A 24,880-nucleotide genomic window follows, 5' to 3' on the forward strand; every position below is an offset into this window, starting at 1 on the left:
ACAGTAATCGACAGATTCACTAGGTGGTTGGAGGCAGTTCCTATGACAGAGTCATTGACTAATCCATGAGCCAGTGCTTTTATTTCTGCCTGGGTATGTATCTCAGTTTGGCTAACACAAACACGTCACCTCTGAAAGAAGCCCACAGTTTACCTCCTCACTATGGGATGTTTTGTTGCGACTGCTGGGAATGCAGGTCCACCACATGACAGGCAATCACCTGTAGTTGAATGGCCCGGTGGAGTGGTTCCATAAGCATGAAGGCTACACTGATGTGGGGTCTGCATATTCTCCCGAGATGCTCCACTGTGTGAGGACTACATATTGTCCCAGGATATTCCAGTTTCCCCTATTTCTCAGGTTGATAGGCTAATTAGCTGTTGTAAATTGCCCCGAGAATGTGGATGTCTGCTAGCATCTTGGAGAAGTTACAGGTATGTAGGAAGCATAGCATAACAGTTAGGGCAACACAGTTAGAGCCAGCAATCAAGACAGGTGTTAGAATCCAATGCTGCCTGACAGGAGTTTGTACCTTCTCCCACATCTGCATGGTTTTTATGGGTGCTCCAGTTTCCTCCTACCATTCAATGAAGTACCGGAGATTGTCGGCCAACTGGGTGTAATTGGGCAGCCCCGGCTCATGAGCCAAAAGGACCTGTTACCATGCTGTAAGTCTAAATACAAAAGTTAAAAATAAATACATTGTATGATTAGTGCATCAAGCATTAGTAGGCTCAGTGGGCAGGGAGGACTGTTTCTGTGCTGCCTGACTCTGATTCTGTGAACTCCATAAGGTCATCAACATTGATAAGTGGAGACTCCTGAGGTACAATGTAAACATTTTTTCCCAATAGTGCTATCTCAATGTTAAATATCCCTTGACTGATTTATATTATAACCTGCTGATATCACCCGCCCTCATCCCGTGTCAGATAGAGAGAAAGGCAGAGTGAACCCTTTCAGTGAGGCAAGCTGTGAAATATTGTTCATTAGGCATGGTCATCAAGGCTTCAAGTTGGATCCATGCAAATTATACTTCTATTGTTCTTTTCATTCATTAACAACAGGATTAATGTGGAAATAGTGGATTTCCTCCCAACATGTTTGCTAATGGATAACAGTTTGTGCCATTATTCTGGATTGTGCCTTGGCTCCTCAACCATTTTACATTTGTCACAAAATAAAAGCTTGCATTTTCAAGTCAGGAATAACACAATGACACCGCTCTAAAGGAAAATTTGCCCACATTTCACATGTTCCCTGTGGTCAAAGTTTTGTCATTTCTATTGTTGGTTACTGTCAGCGATTAATTCAAGGAAATTTCAGACACCCAACAACTGTGATGTCATCAAGTCAAGGAGCAGCCAAGTTAATTCCCACCAAGAAGTAAGAGATCTAATTTTAAAGAAGCATTTTAAGTATTCCAGAGTGTTACAAATGAACATTATACAAGATGAAGGTAGAAGCTGAAATAGATATATAAAATTTCTAATTGAATGCAATAATCTTACAATTCATTGATTTATAAATTTGGACATGCAATACTGTGGTGTACATTTTTTTCCAGAAATTGAATGCAATTTTGACCATTTCAGGGGTTAATTGCATCACTCCAGAATTACTATTAGGTACTTCTGCTTTTGTGTATCTGAAATGTTCAGCACACACAGAGGACCTCTGGGCAAAGTAGTTCACATTTTATTCTGATGAATTACAATTGCAATGGCATTCCCAGGACAAGGAGATTTCAGTCATGTCATCTCTTTGTTTCCAGCCCTCCTACTGTGCCAATCATCCCATTTGCCATGATTGACCAAGGTCACAAGCCCTCAATTTCCCAAACTCTCCATCTCTCGAGTTGACCCTGGCCCTGATCTTAGACCACCTGCTCTGATACTGCCACCCAGCATGATAAGGTGCTACTGTCTGGCCAGCCAGCATCACTGCTACCTACCCAAGCGAGCACTATAGAGTGCACATCCCATTCATTTTTTTTTATATAAAGGAAATTTTATTTAATAAGTTCACATCCCATTCCTGTGCCATTTTGAAAATTTATCTGAAAAATTATATTCAAAATTACTCTTTTAGGTATAATTTCCTCCTTAGTAATTATGGCTGGGCATGCAATTAGATACTCACCTACACTTCGGGCAACAAAACATATTTTCAAGTATATATTACAGCAAGACTAGTTTGCAAATGCTTGACATATTTGCCAAAAGATGACTAATTTTGCTGGAAACAGGATAAGCTTACAAAGGAGGGCTGAATCACAGATGGCAACCTTGGAGCTTTTGCATTATGCAAAGCAAGCATAGAAATTCCAGAGTGCAACCACAAAATTCTGGATGTCTTGAAAAATTTATATTTCCAGTTTTAGTGAATAAAAACTGAAATGTTACTGAAATGTTACTCCTGCTAATCTTCTTGCAAAAAATGATCTTGTGTTGAACACCAAAAATATTCCATGACATTTTGGCAACCCCACGACATTTTATGTTTCACTTTCGGAATGTTGCATTCTACTTTCAAAGCGCGCATGGAGCAAAAAATATATTGTCACAAAAAATATATTATCCCATTCCAATTTGTCAATAATATGATGATAGTGAAAATATCCAGAAGATTGGACCGAAAAGGAGCTACAGACCAAATGTGAGGATGACTGTGTGAAAGGAAATTAAGATTTCACTGCAGAAATGATAATGCAAAAGCCTAAACGAGTCTGTAAATAGAGTAAGCGCTGCTGTTTCTGTGGTTACTGGTAAAATCGTCTGTTGCTTCTAAGGAACACGTGACACAACATTTAAAAAATTCATTCTCAGCTTGTAGTGCAATACAGATGTCCTGAAGAAAAAAGATAGTCGAAATGAAAGGAAAGCACTGGGGTAGAGGAGGACACGACGCGTTAATTTTTTTTCTATGGTGCGATCAGGCAGATGGACACCTTGATTGGTGAGCTGTTTCGCAAGAGATCCCCTGAAGCAAGAATCCTACCCATCTTCACGGCACATATTTGTAAGAGCTTATTGGAAATGATTTATGAGTTACTCCAATGGCAGGAATAAAAATAGCCAGTTTCCTTGATGAAAGTCTTGAGATTCATGGCCTTTGAACTGTGGATATACAGACGACTTTACATGAAGATGGTTACAAAATTGAAAGGAATGTTGTAATGTCCAACATGGAAATTGTCTAATTACATAATGCCTTATGTCAAGCAACATTGCATAGAAAAGCTTTCAATACTTTCAAAAGAAATTAAACAGATTGAAGGTCTTCGTTTTGTGGATGTGGTTCCAACTTCGGATTCATCAGCTACCTCGGAACCAGAGAGGGAGCAAATCGTCCTCGATTCCAAGGGATGGCTGAAGAGGCAACAACTCCATGACCAAGCTGTTCCACTATTTGAAGTCTACTTCCCTGCATCTTGGGAGAAATATATCTGTAGGATACCTGCCAATTGTTAGGGATGCTGATTGAGGAGGTCACTTTCATATCATCATTTATGCTGCAGCTTTATCTAACCACAAACAATATTAATTCAGTTGAGAAGACCTCTGTTGTGATCTGGATAACAATTATCCATTCATTGGAATATTGATGGCTGGAATACCCAAGTTTGTGCCAACAGATGTATATGGCCTTCAGTTCAGCAGGATGCCAGCTTAGAAAACTGACACTGTGCTGAAGAACTTCCCAGTGGAGAATTGCCAGCTTTTGCAGATCTTCCAGTTCACTCACTGGGAAATCTTGCTGTGAGCTCGCACCAGATAAATATAGCTGCCTCATTGAAACAAGCGAGAGAAATCAGTTGTCGGGGTACAGGTAAAGTCCAGGTTTCTCATTCAGTCGAACATTTTTAAACAGAAGTGCATGTGCTTTAGGTTATTAAAACTATGTTCATTTTTAAAAATTAAACCCGCTAAAAGTGATTTTGAATGTTTGTATATGCCTAAATATTCAACAACCTTCAATTTCAGTGACTGCTTGAAGAGTGGTGAGCTAGGAAGAGAAAGGGGGTTGCCAATCTTTCACTGGTTGTCAGAGCCATTCTGTCAGCACAGCTGGCCAGCGATGGTGAGAGATTCTCTGCACTGTGCTGGTCTTTGTTGAACAGAAAGGAGCCCAGCAAAGACTGTGCTCCTGGGTGTAGGAAAAGAAACACCATAGTGCAAGGGAATATGATCAGTGAACTCAGACAGCAGAAGATCTGCCCAATTCTGGTGGGGTCTCAAGTCAAACTCAAACGTTCCAGATAAGGCATTTTAACCAGATAATCAGGAAGTCTTCAGCTAAATCTCAGCCCAATGTTATAGCATGGCTGGTTAATACAATATTGCAAATAATCAGAATTGGAGCTAATGTACCCTGGGAGTGGCATGTTTGATTTTGCATGTTTGGCATGTGATCAAGTGAATTTTGATGTCATTTCACTGTGCATGATTACAACACCAAATGGCATAACAAACACCGAGGATGCTGTTGGTGTGAGAAGTTTTAGGCTACAATCTTTGTTGAGTAGCCATACTCAATCACTTAATTAGAGTTTGTTGTATCACAGGTAAAGATAACTGAATCCAAATTATTTTAATGTGAACAAGACACTTGGTGAGTAGCCAACCCACATTGCCAGTTCCTGTGGAAACAGCATAGGTTGTTCAGCAAGCTTCAGCAAAATTACAATGGTATTTTTAATGACTAAAATATTATAGAATAACAAAATTCTGCTTGACCAGATAGCATTTAAAATAATGTCAACAATGTTTGGGTGTTGCATAATTCTTGGTGTGAGTAAAACTGATGAATCAAAAGGAAGCGATCAAAGCTGGCAGTTCTACACAATCAAATGAAAACAAATGAGACAACGCACATTTTATTGCTCATGAGGGACTCCAAGTAAAATTTGCCCACCACACCCTGATGAAGAAATATCAAAATGATTGATTTAATGATGCTAAATATTCAGAATTACAGGGATACATCTTGAATGTTCTAACTGAGGAGAGCAGAATTTAATTTTGGTGGTGTCCATAGCACAAGATAATAGCTATTGATGACCCTACAATTAAAAATGCAAGCTTTTAAAGTGTATTAAACTGTTAAATTTTATTATCTGCTCATTCTTGGAGTGCAAGTGTTTGAACAGGAGTGATATCTCCTTCCAGGTGCAGTATGGCATATTGTATCTTTCCAGCTTTTCCTGTTTGTATTACAAATATTTTATTTGCCGATCTGCTAATAATTTCGAAATCCCCCTTTTCTCACTGTAATTCAGACTAGTCAACACGAGAAATAAGGTTGCATCTGCTTATTTCAGACAGAATATTGGAAAGGTGCAAACAATGGGGAAATGAGAAAACAAAAAGAGAAAGAGAGAAAGAAGGGTGGGAGAGTAGGGGAGAGAGGGGTAGGGAAAGGGAGGGCTTAGAGAGAGGGTTAGGAGAGAGAGTGGAGATGGGGAGAGAAAGAGACAAAGGAATGAGTGGAGATGAAGAGAAAGGGTTGTAGTGACAAGGAGATAGAAACTCTTTACTTCTTGGAGAGTAACAACTTTAAACTATGGCGGTTTTCTTACTGTGGCAATGTAGAGGAAAATGTTGTGTTCCTCCCACAGCCAGAAAGTGGATTTAAGCATTGCCCATTTGTTTGCAGTGGACCGAACCCATGGGTATGATTTCCTGTTTAATTTCATTATGTCATGTGAGTGTTTAGATCTGACCCTGTGGTTATCTTCAGCTGTTGAACCTTTCTTTGCATGTGATGTCAACAGAATGTGTGATGAATCGTGGTAGTAGATTTGGCACAACAGGTTGTACATTTCAAAAGGGAACTGGAGGGCTTTCTGATAGGAAAGAAGTTGACCAGATAGAAAAGTGAGATTAGCAGGAATGTTTTGAATCAAACCAGTAATGACTCAATGGGCTGAATGGTCACACAGAGAAGTATGCTACTTTGTGATTCCTGGTTTAAATAGTTGTGGTTACAAGTCAAATTATTCATGGTCCAGTGGAAATGGAGCTGGAGTGAAGCCTTGGTGAAAAATATATTTACTCAAATGCACAAGAGTTCAGATTGCCTGAGTTACACAGCTTATAGCAAAAAAAAACAGGAAAATTTTACATACAATTTTGTTGCTGTTGTGTCTGGTGCTTGTGTCTGATAAATACTATAGCCGAAAGACATAAAAGACTTTGGAGTTAACCGACATGAAAATTATGGAATTGCTGAAGAGAATAACGTGGAATACTGAAAACTATTTTCTTCTCATGGAAGATTGAGAAACGTATTTTGTTTTCTCAATACTGTTCCGATGATTACATGGTTTCGCTCTCTTCTTCCACAAAAGATTACTTCTCATTTGCTTCATCGATGTGTTGCATTTCCACAACTTAGATACAGATTCCTTTATTATCATGTACTAATATTCAAAATCACAGAAGAGAGGCACCACTAGCATTGCCCAGCAGCTCCAACAAGGAAAAAAGCTTCAGAGATACCAAGTGTCTGGGAATTTGCCTCTAGCATTCCTGTAGCCTCTGCAACCACAAGGCTTCCTGCCTGATCAAATGGCAAACCCATGGTCCCAGATCTGAACTTCCAATACAATCAAGAAGCTTTCAGTGCCCGAGACCTCTTTGGGAGCCTTTCATTCCTGCAGTACCCTCTTGAATCCTGGCCTTGATACCTAGTTCTCACAAGCCAGTTTCCAGCACCCCATGGCTTGGTGCGATGTTCAGTCACCAGTCTCCAACAGTCCGTGTGGGTTCTTCAGGCACTGAGTCCCTCACTGGTCTGGTTACTCCCATTGTATGCTCATGAATCTAAATTCACATAAAAAATGTGGATTGACAACATGTGAGTGCAGTCATGATTCAAAGTTAGGCTCCACCCCAATAGTTGACTGAAAGATTTATAAAGGCAGCTTCCTCTTTTTTTTTTAATGTGTACAATTGATAATTGTTTCATTTTTATTTGTACCAGGCTGTATAGTTGGCAAAGGGGTGGCTGCAATGAAGTCTTAACAGTAAACCAGTTGCTCTCGTATTAGAAAATGTGCTTGCGGTTCCAATGGTTTTGGAAGCTGGATTTCCCTAATGGACTAATTCAGAAGTTCTGACCGTATGTATTTTATTCAGTTATTGTAATGGCAATGCTGGTATACTATTGAATGTACATAAGGAAGAAAGGAAATCTTGTGCGAGTCTTCTGCCGGTGTGATTTATATTTTACAATGATTGTCATAAGTGATCTAACACGTTGAAAATAAATAAGAAAACCGACCATAGCAGAGGAAATCACCTTTCAGGTAGTGATACTGGGTGGCTGCTTTTACACTCGTTTGGCAAATATTTGGATTGTTAGGAAGGCTTTGCCTATCAGTGGCAGAAACAAAAATGAAGAAATGAGTAAACTGACTACATTTTATTAAAATACTAACTTTCACACTGGACGGTCAAACAGAGCTCCCACTTACTACCAGGTCAGAAAGAGAATAAAAGCCCTGGGTTTTGAGGGGGAGGGGGTTGGTGGTGGGGAGAAGAGACCTTTCAAATGAAAAAGGTTCTATTTACAAGGAAGCAAGATTATGCAAGGGATTACTCAGCACAGTATCACTGTGACAAGTAACAAATGCCTTATTTTGAACAGCATTTCATATAATGCCAGCACTCTTGAATGGAGATGGAAGTTCAAGGGGCTGAGTCCCACATCTACCTCTGACACATCTATGACAGTCTCCTGTTTCCTTGTTCCAACTGTCATCTGTTGATATCCTGTCCTTCTGCGCTCCACAATCCCACATGGATGACCTTGAGGCTCTGTGGTTCACAACCAATTTCCCTGCACTCTCTCTCACTCTTTCTCACATCTAACAATTTCTCCTTTAACTCCAATCACTTCCTCCAAATCACTTCCTCCAAATCAAGCTGTGCCTGAGAGACATATGGGACAATATTTCTTTCAGGCCAGGTATACTTCCAGCCTATTGATTAGTGTTAAGCTCTATTAAAAAGATAGTTATTAATATTCAGATGACCTCAGCATTATGATGGTTTGATTTACAGAATTCACAAATCACTACTGGAAAATTAGAGATACGAAATAAAATTTGCATTCATGAAATTTGTGTTAAGTAAATAATTAAGAAAATTAAAGAAGGGCGACACGGTTAGCATAGCGGTTAGTAACAATGCTGTTACAATGTCAGTGAATGGGATTGGGGGTTGGAATCCTGCTCCACCTATAAGAAATTTGTACTGTCTCGCCATGTCTGCATGGGTTTTCTCTGGGAGCTCTGGTTTCCTCCCACCGTTCGAAACGTACTGGGGTTTTTAATGGTGGCATGGGTTTGTGGGGTGAAAAAGGTGTTATGGACAGTTTCTGGGGAATGGAATTCCATGGTAATGTGAGGAAATCACCTGTTCTGGGAATGGAACCGAGGAGTGAACCTAAAAAAAGAACCATTCCACTTATCCTACAGGCATGGTTTGGACCCATATGGAAGCATTGACTTTTTCCTCAAGCAGTTCTTTGTACCTAATAGCTCCAGCAATATTTTTATTTTCATTTATCTCTTACTCTTTGCACCTCCTCCAGACACATGAGCTCTGACCAAAAAAACCTTCACCACCATCTCTCAGCAGTTATTCAGTCTTGTTTGGTCTCCCCTGAATCGCAGATAATTTCCACAACTTAGCAAACCCCTGCCAGATCTCAAAGCATTTCCATCATTCTTATTCCTCCACTTTTCCTCAGTGGCCTTTGTCTCCTACAATCAGATTGATCCCTAACATTTCTCAGTTCTGTTGAAAGGTCATTGACCTGGAATGTTAAATCAGCTCCTCTCTCCACAGAGATCTTCTGTCTTTCTGAGTAATTTTAGCATTTTCTGGTTTTATTCCAGGTATTATCAGGAATAAAAACATGGCATCAGTGATGGTAACTACATGGATTGTTGTAAAAACACTCATGTCCTTCTTGGAAGGAAACCGGACATCCTTTCCCAGGTGAGCTTGTATGCAATTCCAAGTCCATAACTCCCCTGTCAACTTGGGGCAATGAGGGATGGAAATAAATGCTGGGCTTGATATCTCTAACCTTATCATAAAAATAGGCAGAATTGTTGTACAATGTAGCATAGCTGTTAGAACGCCAGCGATCAGGACCAGGGTTCAAATCCTGTGCGGTTTGTAAGGTGTTAGTACATTCTCCTCACGTCTGCGTGGATTTCTTCCGGATGCTCCGCTTTCCTCCCACCATTCAAAACATATCAGGGATTGTTGGTTGGGCTGAAAGGGCTATGTCTAAATTTAAATGTACATTTTTTTTACTCTAACCCTGCTTCTTATTTGGTAAACTCCACTTTCAAGTGTGACATTACACCAATTTAGCACAAAAAAAAACTAATATAAACGGTTATATGGTTAATGGTTATGTTCAGACACCAGGGCCATAAGCATTCAAGCCAATTTAGAGTGAAGCAATTCCAAAGCACATAGCATCCCGATAGAGTAAAATACTAATGTTCTCTGGAAAAAACAAGCTGTTTGTGATGTATTCTTAAGCAGTTTTAAGAGGGCTGTAATACAGTCTAGTGCAGTAAAAGGTGTATGGTGTCTTTCCTACTTCAAGGGAGAACCAAAATTCAATGCTAATCTTACTTTCACCTAAGAATTGGAGAAACTATATATTTGGTGCCAAGGAATTAAATACTGTAGAAGACCAATGTTACATCCATGTTAATCATGGGCTTGCCCAAAATGTTTTATCAAAACAAGGAAACTTTTGTCCAGATTGTAAAGTTTCTTCAGTTAACTCCCATAAAAGGCATGAACTTCATCTCATTAAACGACACTGCCTTTCATGTGCAAACCCAAATAAATTATAGGTCAAAATCTTGTGCTTGCACAATTCCATCTCTGGTCAGGACTAAATTGGCAGAGTTTAGCAACCTTAATGGTTGATGGATTCAAACAAAACTTGCTCTTACATGAGCAACACAAGAATCAAGGGAGTCAGGAGATCTCGATATTCTATATTCATCAGAGCAGCCTGAACTTCCGTAGAACTGCCATTTCATTAAAGAGGAGTGAAAGGTTTACATCTCAGTCATGCTCCTTTATCTCTTTTTAATAATTTAAAGTCTAACTAAAATCACTGGTGAGTCATATTCTTATTTTCACACTAGAGTAGGAGGGAGAGCAACAGTGATCCAATATTCAATAACTAGGGAGATAAAACACGATTCTGTGGTTATGTGTTGTCACATAGGGCATTGAATAGCTGTAGATAATCCTGGAAAGGGGACACAAAAAAAACCCCCAGAATTTATGGACCATTTTGGAATCAACGTCCAGGATGCATGGGGTCCTACCCAGAGATTACAGAGTAAGTGAGGAGGATATAAAGCAAGACCTTGAAGGTAGTGATCTCAGGATTATCCTGTGACACATCCAAGTACAGAGGATGTAAATGGCTGTGTGGAGAGATGGTGCGGGGGGGGGGGGGTCTTTCAGATTTTTGAGGCATTGAAATGGGACCTGCACCATTCAGATGGGGTGGTATCTCAACTAAGCCAACACTGATATCCTTGCAGAGGGGATTACAAGATCAAATTAGGTTTATACCAGTTTGGCAGAGGAATGGGAACAAAGAGAATTCAGGAAGGAGAGACACAAATCAGGAAGGGGAAGTTAGAAAGTAAATGGAAGGAGCAGCTAAAATAAAATGAAAGAGTAGAAAGGGAGAGGTTGACTGTTACAATGATAAATTTAAAAGCTCTGTATCTGAAGGCTCTCAGCACTCATAAGGCAAATTAAAATCCTATTTCCTTAATCATTGGTATTTGGCTCAAACCTGCCAGATCACCAAGCATTTCCATCGGTCCCATTTCTCCATTAATTTTCGGTAGCTCATTGTCTCTCACATGGCTACCAACCACCCTGATTTTTCTTCCACGATAGGAAATGTATGGTCACTAATTATTAATCAATTAAACAGCAGATCTATGGAATCCGGGGAGAAACCAGGGCATTCTGGGAGAAAACCATGCAGATGCAGGAGGAAGTTCATACTACTAGAACAGCACTGTGCATAATTAAATGTAAAATAATAAACACATTGGTATGATCTAATTGCTGAAGGAAACTTGGCTGCAGGAAAATCAAAGGTGGAAAATAAACAGTCCAAGCCATTCAACGCATTCATCATGCACGATGTACAAACAAAATTGGATGCTGTAGGAATATTAATGTGAGATTTAAACAGTGGTTAGAAATTATTTTGGCTTGACATATTATGCTGTTGATCCAGAATCAAATTGGATTGAGCTAAGAAAAGGCAAAGGGAAGAAAACATAGCTGGGAGTTATTTCAGGGTGACCAATTAGTAGTTGTAATATTGGGCGCAACATTTGTGAAATTAGACTTGGTGCATAAAGGGCAATCAAGCATATTTTAACATACAAGATCAGAAAAGTCACATCAAGTTTATTGTCATCTGATTGTGCAAGTACAACCCAATGAAACAGCGTTCTCCGGTCCTTGGTGCAAAACCATGCACACACACACAACCAGACGTAAAACACATACAGACAAATAATAGAGATGCAGGACAAGTATTATATCCAAATAGATAAATATTGTTTTGTACATGAGAGTCTCAGATATTTAGTGTGAGCAGTTCCTTTGGTCTACTACCCAAAGTAAACAGCTGTTCCTCAGCCTGGTGATTCTGGTTTTGATTCGCCCATATTTCTTCCCTGACAGGAGCTGCTGAAAAATGTTATGTGCAGGGTGGAAGGGGTCCTCAATGATTCTGTGCACCCTCTTCAGACAATGATCTGAGTAGACCATTGATCCTCTCTGCTACTCTTATGGTCCTATGTATTGACCTCCAATCCATTTCTCTGTAGCAACCACACTGTGATGCAGCCAGCCAGGATGCTCTCAATAGAGCTCCTATAGAAAGTTTACATAATGGTGGTCAGTAGCTTTGCCCATTTCAGTCTTCTCAAGAAGTATAGACACTATTGCACCTTCCCGACAAGTGAGGAGATATTGAATGCCACAATAGGTCACTAGTTAAGTAAACTCCAAGGAACTTGATACTCCCACTGTCTCTACCACAGAGTTGTTGGTGTATAGTTGAGGGTGGTTGTTCCTAGTCCTCGTGAAGTCCATGACCATTTCCTTCATTTTGTCCATGTTGAGACTCAGGTTGTTATTTCTTGCACCACTACAGGAGATTTTCCACCTCTTCTGAGGTGCAACTCATCATTGTTGCTGATGAGGCCAACCACTGTTGTGTCATCTGCAAACTTGATGACACTCTTGGAGCTGGATCTGGTGATGCAGTTAGCATGAGCAGGAGTGGGCCAAATTTGCTGTGATAAATTGAAAGGGAAATTAATTTGAGATGCTTTAATAGATCATTACATTGAGAAACCAACTTGGGAAAAGGCTATTCAGTTTTTGCTTTATGCAACAAGAAGTACTTAATGAATGATTTTACCATTATGGGGCTATTGGGGAAGAGTGACCATAATATGATGAAATTTGATACAGAGTTTTAAAGCAATGCAGTTCAAGGTGAAACTAAGGATATTAATTTAAGCAAAGAAAACTTTGAAGATCTGAAAATAAATTTAGTTGTAATCAAGATAACATATTGAAATGTATTTTGATGGAACATCACAAATTGCAACAAAAATATATTCCTTCAAAGCATAAAACCTCCACAGGTAAATTGATTCATCTGTAATTAACAAGCAAGATCAAAGATTGCCTTGGATCCAAAGCAAGTGGGTTAAGTTGCCAGAAATACCAATTCGCCAGTTTTCTCTGGAACTCGGAAAAGAACAAAGAAATTGATAAAGATAGGCAAGAGACAAATAACCATGCAAAAAGATTTTATAACTAATTAAAAAGGAAAATATTTCTGCAAGCCAGTGTGGAATCTTTATAAAAATGATAATTTACAATTGAGGAATAAGGAAATGGCAAAAGAATAAAACAATTGCCTTCTATCTGGCTACACGGAAGCCAGATATATTAGAACGTCAAGGGTTTTGCAAGAATAAGAAACTGAAGGAACTAATTAGTCATAAAAGGGTACTAGAGAAGTTAGAGTTTGGAATTCAAACACAAAAGTCTGCAGACACCGGCATTGAATCGAAAGCACGATTCTGGAGAAACTCAGCAAGTCAAATGGTGTACTTTATATAACAAAGAGACAGATACATCAAACCCTTCATGCCTTGATGAAAGGCTCAAGCATCAAACATTTGTTATGTATCTTTTGTTTTGTAACATAAAGTACATTGTTTGACCTGCTGAGTTTCTCCAGATTTGTGTTTGACCTAAGTTAATGAGTTTGAAAGGTGATCAATCTTAAATATCTGATTTACATCCCAGAGTTGGCTTTAGAGATAATGTCATCTTCCAAAGTTCGATAGATTCTGCAATTATTGTTGTGGATTTTAGGGTAATCCCATTAGTTAAGGAGGAAGAGAGCAATCAGGCATAGAGCAACACGTTAAGCTAATGTCAGTGGTAGGAAAAGGCTGAAATCAATAATGAAAAGTGGAAAAACAGAAGGATAATAGGATTGAGCAGAACCAACATGGATTATGAAAGGAAAATAATGTTTGAATCAGACAGTTTCTGTTTGCCATTGACATCCTCTGTCCTCAAATAAAATGCACAATTTTCTTTTTGCAATAGGGGTATTTCACAGGAAATTTTCAGGGTGACTGCGTGAAATGAGTGGAAGGACTTTTTTTCCTACTGGTCCACTTGAGTGAAGAAAAAAATTAACATTTGTAGCCCAGTGAGTGTGTTGCATGGTTGACTGTAAAGTTTGTAGACTCCCAGGGACTGTATTTTCTTGATGGTTAAACAGGATGGGGTGATAATGCTGAATTTCATTAAAGAAAAAATTCCTCCTGTGCACCAAAGGTATCTGTTGCCCCATTGAAGAGTAGCTCCAAAAACATTTTTTTCAAATTCTGGCTGTTTCAACAACGTAATATTAAATCTCCATCTATAACTAGTTGGAACCACATCAGAACTAACTCATGAAATTAATAAAAGTGAATGATCTGACAATGTTCGACTTTTATAATCAGCACTATTTCTCCCTTGCAACTGGGTGGATAATTTAAAAAAAAATCAATTCTTGAAAAAGATTCATGTCTAGCCGAATAAAACAAAGAATCTTTCTCAGTCGGATTCCTCCTTCTCCAAATATCCACCAAATTTAAGTCTTTAATTGAAAACAATCTGCCATCTTTTTTTATTTATACAGACTTTGGGGATTTATCCAGTGAAAGTTCTAAACAACAATTAAAATCTCCTCCCACCAATATATTATCATTCACTTGATTCAATCCCAAAAAAGCTTTAGTAATAAACTTTTAATCATCTACATTAGGAGCATAAACATTTAACAATGTCCATAATTCATAGGAAATCTTACAATTAACCATCAGTACCCTACCCTTCTTTTCCAACACTGAACCCAATGTAAAAGACAAATTTTTGTAATTAAAATTGCAACTCCACACGCTTTAGAATTAAAAGAAGATGAAATAACTTGGCCCACCCAGTCCCTTTTCAATTTTAGATGTTCTTTTTCAGTCAAATTAGTTTCTTGTTTAAAAAAGCAATATCCACTTTCATTTTCTTAATATAGACTAATACATGCTTCCCTTTTATCGTACTATTCAAACCCTTAACATTAAAAGTTGCAAAATCTAAGTTGGACATTGTAACTAAAATAAATCAGGCACACAATTAAAAATACAAATTCTATTAAGGCTTAAAACTACTTCTAAATATATATATAACCCCCCCCCCAACTAAAACACAATTATTCCCCCCCTAAAAAAACTGCAAAAGCAGTATCCCCTCTATTAACCGCGTATGGTTAATACCAACAGTGGCTGATGACTTCAGAAATAACTGGGTCGTCATCTTCTCCCCAACCCAATAATAAAGTACATAGTCCAATCAAGATTCAGATGTAGTTGGAAGCTCCACCTCCAAATTCAGTTTCCAACTTCCTACTCCCCTGTCCATTTCCAGCTTTATCTATGGTCACCAAAGGTTTTGTAGAAAGTTCTTGAGTCAACTTGCAATCTGGCAAAGAATTAGTAAAGGTATTAACCTTCTTGTGAGCATCTTGTGCTCTTTCAAAAATTTGTGACTGATACTCTCCATAAAACACCTTCAAGTTTGCTGGATATCAAAAAGCAGATCTATACCCTTTCTTTCACAACACCGCTTTAGCTGAATTAAACTCCTTTCACTCTGAATAACCTCTTGACTCAAATTTGCATAAAACAAAAACCTTATTTCCCTGTACCATCATTGGGTTTTGATTCACACGAGCTTGCTAAATTGCCGTACGTAAAACCATCTCCCAATCCTAATACCCAAGACATCTAACCAAAACTGCCCATGGCGGCTGGCCTGGTAAAGGTTTCCTTCTTGAAGCATGATGGGCCCTATCTAGTTCCAAACCTTCAGGAAAATATTCAGAACCCATTCCTTAAAAAATCTTGTGAGATTTGCTCTCTCAATACCCTCAGGTAAACCACTATTTTAATGTTATTCTGACAACTTTGGTTTTCCAATGAATCCATTTTCTGTAAAAAGTTTTTCTTCTCCATTTGCCATCCAGTAATAGATTCTTCAATCTGATCAACTCTATCTTCAACATTCTTCACTCTGTCTTGGACCACATCAACAGCTGTCAAATATTATTAATGTCCAACTTCATTTAAGCAATATCTCCAGACATGTCTGATATTCTGACTCTAATAACAGCAAACTGTTCATCAACACTATGAAAACTAGTAGATATATAATCCATCAAATTTTCATTTTGTTTCGTTATCTATTCTAACATAGTTAACACATCAGGTCCAGGTGAAGGGCTCAACAGACTTGGAGATTTATATGGTGAAGGTGCCTTTAAGGTTCTAGGCTTACCTTCCATAATATTTGTAGCAGCCATAAGTAGTTCATGATCCTCTTCATCCAAGTAGTCAGCAGTTTCTTCCTCCTCCTCCTCAGGTACTAAACTCATCTCTCTGGCAGCCTGGCTGCGGGTCTAGACCCCTCTCCACGCTGGGCCGACATAGTCAGCGCGGTGATTGATAGGTCCCCCCCGCCACAGCTCAGACCCGCTCATGATGATCGCGCCAGTCACGCGAGAACGGGTTTCCAAGGAAGGTGTGTCACTTTGCACCGGTGAGCACAAAGGTGCCTAACGCACTCATGCTTGCGTCCCCTGGCCCCCCTCACTCAGCCATGCTACCAGCGACGCTCAGCTCAACGCTCCCTTGGGCTTCCTGGATCGATGGCAGGAGGGCAGCGGCAGCACCGCCATCTACCGTCGCTGCTCGCACTGAGGACACCGCCGCTTCACTCAGCCTTGCCAGAGAAGTACACTGCGGCTTCAGATCCATCTAAAATGGATCCTGAGGCTTCAATTCTTCGGTAGGCCCAGATTCTTCCTTTTTTCCCCAATACTTTAAAATGTAGTTTATTTGATTTTTGTACTCTTCCTCTTCTTGCTTCTTTCACTCTCAGAATGTAAAAAAAACATTTCTTTAATTATTCAGATATTTATCAGTTCATTAATTTCGGGTTTTAAATTGTCCAATTGAAGAGAGATGACTTCCCACGTCTTCACCCTACGCCATTTTGCCATGCCCCCTCAGCTCCAAAAACATTGCAGACATTCTCAATCAATTGAAACACAATAGGCTGCAGATGCTGTGGTTGTAGTAAACATACCAAAATGGAACTCAGCTGGTCTTTTCAGCATTCATAGGAAATAAAGCTATATTGCCGATATTTTAGGGCCTGAGCTCTTCTTCAAGGCAGAAGCAGGATATATTAGAAAGTCTCAGAATTTAAACAATGATGGAGGAATCTAGACCAACAAAAGGTATTAATTGGATATGATAAGGGTCTAGGTGAGAATTTATCATGCCTGTCAAAAGGAGACAGGGAATGGAGAGATGATGGGGCAAGAAGGGGGTGTTTTTTTTTTAAAAATGCAAGCCGGAGAAGTCAAAATAAATGACATCAGGTTAAAGGGTGCCCAGTTGGAAAATGAGGTGTTGATACTCCATTTTATGGGTGGTCTCAGTCTGGAAGTACATGAGACCATGGACATACATGCCAGATGGGAATGGGATGGACAAATGAAATAGGTGGCCACTGGGAGATCCATGCTATTGTGGTGGACAGAGCCAAGGTGCTCTACAAAGTGATCTCCTAGACTGCATCCAGTCTCTCTGATGTAGAAGAAACCACAGCGGGAGCTTCCCTGCAAGTACACCAGTGAAATGTTGCTTCTCTTGGAAGGACGGTTTTGGGATCCTAATGGTGCTGAGGGAGGAGGTGTGGGCACAAGTGGAGCCTCTCCTGTGGTCACGGGGGTAGGTTCCAAGGGGATAATTGGTGGGGAGGGAGGAGTGGACAAGGGAGTCACAGAGACAACAGTCCCTGCGGAAGGCAGAAAGGGGAGGAGAGTGGTGGGATCACATAGTAGGCGGTTGCAATGGCAAAGGAAGATGTGTTAGATGCAGAGACTGGTGGGCTGGTTGATGAGGAAAGAGGAATGCTGTCCTTGTTGCATGTGGAGTGGAGGGGGTCTGGGCAGATGTGCAGGTAATGGAGGATATGTGGGGGAGTACTGAGTTGATGGTGGTAGCCACATTTGTTGAAGAAGGAGGACATCTCTGACATCTCTTCATCCTAGGAGGAATGTCCCTTATCATATTCAATTAACACCTTTTGTTGGTCTGGATTCCTCCCCCATTGTTTGAATTCTGAGAAGTTCTGATATAACCTGCTTCTACCTTTTCTGATTTTTCCTTGAAGAGCTCAGGCCTGAAATGTTGGCAAGATATCTTTGTTTCCTTTAGATGCTGAAAAGATGCTGAGTTCTTCCAGCATTTTGGTGTGTTTCCTATATTCTCAATCCATTGTTCATTTTGACTGCTGCTGGACAAGAAGGTGTAATTACTACAACCAGACCCAACCCTGCTCTCTCTTTAAATTCACAACATCCAGCAGTATGACTGGACAAATGCTTGGACAGGAACCACATCAGATACCATTGAACATTACAGCAGAGAAACAAGCCCCTTTGGCCCTTCTAGTCTGTGCCAAACCTTTTTTTTTGCCTAGTCCCACTGACCTGCATCCAGTCCATAGCCCTCCATACCTCTCCCATTCATGTACCTGTCCAAATTCTTCAATATTAAAATTGAGCCTGCATTCATTACCTCAGCTGGCAGCTCATTCCACATGCTCACCGCTCTCTGTGTGAAGAGGTTCCCTTCTATGCTCCCCTTAAACTTTTCCCCTTTCAATCTTAATCCAAGTCCTCTGGTTTGTATCTCACGTATGCTCAGTGGATCTGTCACTTTTCAACTTATAACTTACTGTTAGCTGGTTGTAAAAAGGCATGTCTGAAACAGGTAGGTGAGTGTGCAGAGGTTGTAATTAACTGCTATAACTCACACCTGCAACTTTGTTGAACAACCAGGTTCCACAGTGATTGCCCACATTTAATTGAACGATGAAATAGATTCAGAGTTCCAATGAGCCATCCCTTATCTTAAACAATTGCCTTTTTAAAAAGTAGGTGGGAGAATTATGCTGAGTCTTTAGTTATAAAATTATCATGAAAATGTTACCTGCCTTCCCAATTTTTTTTCAGCCATAATTTGAACAGCTGAAATCTTCCTTAGATATTAGAACTAGAAATTTTGGAAGGATGTTTGGGTTTGAAACTTTCACAGCGCACATCCTAGAAACATGAGATGGTCATTTCTCTCGTGGTGGACAACCAATATTAGTAAATTCATCAACTTGTCGGGGTCCATAAGCTGTTCTTAATATTTCATAAGTTCGTAATGTTTGGTTTGGTTTTCACTGGTGTGAAATGTCATCTGCTGCACCTGAATTGGCGAAACAAGGCAGAGAACGTGCATTGGCGAAAGCATTGGTGGCTTGAACGGAGCTCCCGTTTCGTGGCCCATGCCACTGAATTTATTAGAAGTGACGCCAAAACGAAAAGTGACACACTTAAACAATCTGTAATCGTTAATAATTTACCTTGCGCCTTCTATTTAGCAGACTGGTTAACGGATTACCAGAGCGCTGGTAGGAATTTAACACGCCTAGTAAATAAATTATCCATAGACTAAAAATATCCCACGTTAAGGAAATAAGTGTCTTCTGAGTTACATTGCGGCACGGCCAAATGATAACCTGTCATGCACTCACTCACAACCCATATTTCACAGTGCCCGGTTCAGGTAATAATATCCCAAGTGGTGCGTTGGCTTCAGAATACGAGAGTGTGCAGGGGGACCAGATGTGCGAACAATTGACCAATGCACCAACTCGATGATCTTCATTCATTGGCCGACGCTTTATTCGCCAAACAGTAACTGTGGCTCTCAATGCCGCTGGACCCACCAACCTTCTGCAAGACCGCAAGGTGACAGAACCGAATTGCTCACGATGGAGGCATCTTGGGCGAAAAGACTTGAATGAGAGAAGCTCTCTCTAGTTTTGGAGAATGGATGCGTCTTTCATTGTGCGGGGTTTAACACTGCTAGCTATCTTTTTCATCACAAAAACGTTTCGGATCGCTGGATGCCCCCATGGATGCAACTGCAGTCAGTTTTTAATCAACTGCTCAGGAGCCCAGCTCCATCATTTTCCTACAGACATCCCATTCACCGCCAAGCAACTGATTTTGTCCAACAACAATATCTCCAGCCTCCCCACTGTCCACCTCAACTACCTGGGCGGCTTGGTGTACCTGGACATCAGCCACAACTCCCTGACAGAGATTTCACCAAGCTCCTTCCTCAACATGCAGGTGCTGGTGCACCTGGATCTCAGTTGCAATCGCTTGCGGAGGATCACCCAGTTAACCTTCAAACATCTGGCCAACATGGTGGTGCTGAGGGTGAGCGGCAACAAGGAACTGACCTTCATTGACAACAGGGCGCTCTCGGCAAACCCGAAACTGCAAGAAATTGACATCAGCGGAAATGGTTTGACATTCATTGATGTCAACCTGCTGGCGGCACTTCCACACCTGAGATCGGCACGCCTAGCTGGAAACCCGTGGAAGTGTAATTGCAACTCGGAATACTTAATGAGCTGGATGAGGAGGAACAGAAGAAATATTCCAGGTAGACTTTCCTTTGTCCTTAATTTTTGAATGAAAATAAATCTTTAGAGCTCAATGACAGCAGAAATTAGACGAATTCTGACCCACCCTAAATTTATTTCCAACTTGTGCTTCAAAGATGATTGGATGTTTTAAGGTTTGCCCTGTCCCTGCCCTGAATGCCCTTTGACTGTATATTTCAAATTCCACTGGGATCACCTAGAATTATGTTGCAGTGTAACTGATTGTTAAGTATATTACCGACGTAATAAGCACGACGACAGCGCATTGATTTCCAACCAGCATCGTAGCATATTTTAATATCAACTACCACATACAGGACTATTTAGGTTTCAAAACTATTGCATGCAAATCATTTGATCACAATGTGAGGTATAATGATCCAAGTATAAACCTAATACATGATATGCCCCCGTCTCGTTTCTTCTTCCATTACTGCTAAAAGCATTGACTGACGCTGGGGTCTGGTTTCTAAGATGTCAACACGAGTTCACCTCTTCGCCAAGAGGCCATTCATCGTGCTTGAGCTGCAAGCTCGTTTACTTCAGGACGATGTAAACTCTTATTTTGATCTTTTTTGTCAATTGGTGGGATTAATTTCAATTATAATTGGGAACAAAATTATTCTAAATTGCACTTGCAACAGTTAAACATCTGGTTAGACCTCACATGGAACCACATAACTTGACTCTGCACCCCAGGAAGAACATTTGGATTGACAAAGATCTCCAAGAGTGATGAAGGGTCATATGTCTAGGGCAGTTTGTCTAGGGCAGGTTGGATAGGCCAGCCATTCATTCTCTTCAGTATAGATTACAGTGCAATTAGCACATTGTTGAATAAATGTGGACTGAGAGAAACTCTTCCATCTTAAAAGCCAGGGCAAGCAATGAGTCATCAAGCTTTTAGTTATTGCAATAATGATGCTAGAAAGCATTCTTTCAAACAAGGGTGAGGATTTTGCCCTCCCCTTCCCCAATGAGATTTTTAAGCGAGGTCATTAAACTTTTTAAAGTAGAGCGACAGATTTTGTTGGCTAGAGTGAGGAAACAAATGATCTGTCATTCAGATAAGCATGTTCTAATCTAATTGCTGATTTTGAGTGACTGTTCAGGCTCTAATGTTCCTCCTCATTTCCTCAGGTAAAACTAAGGGTGGTTATATTGTTTCTATTTCATTGATGATGAGTCTTCAGTCTGAAACTTTAATCTGCTTCACTTTCCACAGATCCTGCCTGACCTGCTGAGTGTTTCCAACATATTGTGCTTTTATTTCAAAACTTTCCACAACTGGCAATTTTTAGGAATTTTGTTTCGTTCAGCTGACATCAGTTAAATTCATCTTTGATCAAAGATAAATCCTCAGCCTTCATAGCTTCCATCAAATTGCAGATCACAACCATTAGATAGAGCAATTCTTTATAAAGCCTGTTGAGACTTCAAACCAAGAAAAATAACTCTCAAGCTACTTTTACATTCTAGCCTTTGAATTTGATGCAATGAAAATTAGAATGGAAATGCAGGAAGTGAGATCTCTGAAAATGATCTGAAATCTACCAATTATTGATTTCAACTGAGTGAAATTTGGTTAACATATCAATTTTTAATAGTAGTAATGTGAACTATGAATGTTTTCTGCAGCTTATATTTTTGTTAAAAAGAGAATAAATCAATGGTTTGGTGACAATTCAAATGTTTTGGAGGGTTTCAAGTAACAGTGAAATACCCAAACAAATTTCTCCACACTTTATGCTCTAGGCTAGTGGTTCTCAACCTTTTTCATCCACTCACATCCCACCTTAAGTATTCCCTATGCCAAAGGTGCTCTGTGATTAATAAGGTGGGATGTGAATGGGAAGAAAAAGTTTGAAAACCACTATTTTAATTGTACCTAATTGACTCGTTATGGGCACAGTTTCATAACTCCAAAGGAAATGGGCCAATGACAATTTTTCTCAAGCAAAATATTTCAGTTACAATTGGGTCTAGAGCAGTGATTCTCAACCTTCCATAAGATGGACATTGCTTTGACACATAAGGAATACCTAAAATGGTATTTGAGTGGAAAGAAAAAGGTTGAGAACCACTGCTTTAGGCACTCAACTGAAGGGATAGCTTCAAAAATATCTTTGTGCTGAAAATCTGGACTCTAATGCTGTGACGACTGGAGACATTCCCATGAAGTTCATGGAACAGCATTCATGGGAAGTGGGGGCACTGCAGATCTTATCCAACCATTCTACAGATAGAGTTGAGACTGGTAAACCACGTTTGACAGTCAAACAAAAAGATGCAGAAGAATGCAACAGTTCAGGCAACATCCATTGAGAGAAATGTGTAGTGACAGGGTGTTACCATCAGGAGGAGTCAGAGAGACAGAGTGTAGCATCTTGGGTAGATTCAGGATGGATGCCTCCACATGAGGTTCTGTCTTTGTTTAGTTAATAAATCGAAGTTTTAAAAAGAACCCAAGTTTATTTATTGTAATAGAAGAAACATCACATGGTTCCAGGAGATGTAGAAACAGCCAAGAGTGGAAGAAGCAGCCAAGTTCTGCTGTGCAAAGGAGTGAAAGAAAAAAAGTGTGCACAGTGAGTAACAAGTCAATATCAGCAGTGAAAATATGGAGAGTTTAAAAACTCATTGCTGTAAAATGAACTAGAAATGTTGACCATGAGTGAAAGCTGTTTAAACAAAGCTTTATGCTGTATCTGCAAGCCACTGGAATCAATAGCAAACAAGATACATGGAAGATTGCACTGCTACTTACTGTGTCAGGACCTCAAGCTCTAGAGGTTTTCAATACATTTATTTTTGTCGAGGTAGAAGACCAGAGCAAATTTGACAAGATTATTGAGATGTGTGACGAACACTGTTCACCAAGAAATGAAACCTTTGAGAGGTATATGTTTCACTCGTGCATGCAGCTGTAGGGAGAGAGCTTTGATACTGTTTTAACAGACTTAAAATTAAAAGCAAAAACATGAAATTTTGGATTGCTGCAAGATTCAATAATCTGTGATCAAATGGTGTTTGGAATTAATGATAAGAACACGAGAGAGGTGTTGCTGTGAGAGACAGAGCTTACCTTGGTGGGAACTGTAAAGATGTGCCAAGCCAGTGAACTAGCCCTGCACCACGTGAAAAAATTCAGTGATAGTGCAAATTCCAGTGAAAATGAAGGCATAGCCATTCTCAGAGTATCGGGACACACACAAACAAAAAAAAAATGAGATACAAGAACCAACAGAAAGATGGAGAGACATTCAATTGTAAATGATACAGCACTAAGCATGTGCCAAAGCAATGCCCAGCTTATGAAAAAGTTTAACAAATGAAAGAGCAGAAAGGGAAACTGAACAGAAGTAAAAGTGTACACACTATAGAAGAAACTGCTCTCAGTGATGCACTTTTTGTGAGCATGGTGGTGAAGGAAGTGAACTGAGTCAAGCAGGAAAAATGGATTGTGTTACTGCATACAAATGGAACAAATATTCCTTTCAAGTTATGCACAGGGGCAAAAGTCAATTTGATCTGAGTGCAACATCAGGGCAATGAAGATAAAACCATACATCCATGCAAATCCTGTACTGCTCAAAGCATACCAAGGACAGAGCATCAACATGAAAGGTACACATAAATTCAAGGTTAAAGATAAAGAGCTCCACCTCAAGTTCATTGTAATCCCAGATGGACATTATTCACTGCTTGGTGACAAAGCATGTGAAAACTTAAATCTAGTCAAGAGGATGTATCATATTAACCGTGACCACACACACAACAGCGTAGAGGAAATATTGGATCAATTTCTCAACATGTTAAGGGGTTTGGAGTTCCACCATTCAATTAAAAGAGGACGCACAGACAGTAGTGTATGCCCTGAGGCGGATTTCAGCACCACTAAAATAGAATCTCAACCAAGAATTCAAACTAATGATGGCACTAGGAGTCATAAAGAAAGTGGAAGACCCTACAGAATGGGTGAATTCAGTGGTATGTGTCAAAAAGAAGAACTGTGGCCTAAACATGTGCATAGACCCAAAAGACTTGAATGCTAATATAAGGAGAGAACATATTAGATTCCAACCAGAGATGAAATTACAAGTGAGATGGCCGGTGCAAAGTTTGTCACTACATTGGATGCATCCCAGGGCTTCTGGCAAATAAAACTGCACAAGATAGCACAAAATACTGTACACCATTTGGCTGATACTCCTATCTGAGGATGCCTTTTGGAATTTCCTCAACTCCGGAAGTGGACCATATCATAGAAGGCATAAATGGGGTACAAGCGTAATTGGATGACATGATCCTATGGAGATCTACACAAAAATAACAACAAGTGTTACAACATATCCAGAAGTATGGATTAAAGATAAACAGAGAAAAATGTCAATTTGGTGTGAAGGAAATCACCTATTTTGGAGATAAACTGTCAGAGGCAGGTGTAGGACCAGACAAAAGCAAAGTGAAAGCAATTCTAGAGATGCCCAGACTCACTGACAAAAAAGGCATATTGAGAGTGCTGGGAATGATCAATTTCATTGGCAAATTCATACCAAACCTGTCTTCCAAAACAATGTACCTCAGGAAGTTGTTGCAGGACAAATGTGAATTCAATTGGACAGACAACCACGAGGAAG

The 24,880-nt window shown here is 39.8% G+C and overlaps 2 protein-coding genes across 9 annotated transcripts in view; one reads left to right on the plus strand and one right to left on the minus strand.

Annotated features, from left to right (window-relative positions):
- The window catches only part of LOC138763507 (coiled-coil domain-containing protein 190), a 145,090-nt gene that overhangs the window by 62,955 nt on the left and 57,255 nt on the right, over nt 1–24,880 (minus strand). The window lies entirely within an intron of this gene.
- The window catches only part of LOC138763509 (leucine-rich repeat-containing protein 55-like), a 38,616-nt gene that overhangs the window by 6,065 nt on the left and 7,671 nt on the right, over nt 1–24,880 (plus strand). For 2 of the 5 annotated variants that reach the window (XM_069937790.1, XM_069937791.1), the window contains exons 2-4: nt 6,988–7,125; nt 8,909–9,011; nt 19,337–20,239. In XM_069937790.1, the coding sequence (XP_069793891.1) occupies nt 19,615–20,239 (625 nt within the window). In that variant the 5' untranslated portion in view covers nt 6,988–7,125; nt 8,909–9,011; nt 19,337–19,614. The remainder of the gene's footprint in view (nt 1–6,987; nt 7,126–8,908; nt 9,012–19,336; nt 20,240–24,880) is intronic. The other 3 variants (XM_069937792.1, XM_069937793.1, XR_011357620.1) reach the window with 2 other exon arrangements.

The sequence above is a fragment of the Narcine bancroftii genome, chromosome 5, assembly GCF_036971445.1.
Source record: "Narcine bancroftii isolate sNarBan1 chromosome 5, sNarBan1.hap1, whole genome shotgun sequence".
In the NCBI taxonomy this organism is placed as follows: domain Eukaryota; kingdom Metazoa; phylum Chordata; class Chondrichthyes; order Torpediniformes; family Narcinidae; genus Narcine; species Narcine bancroftii.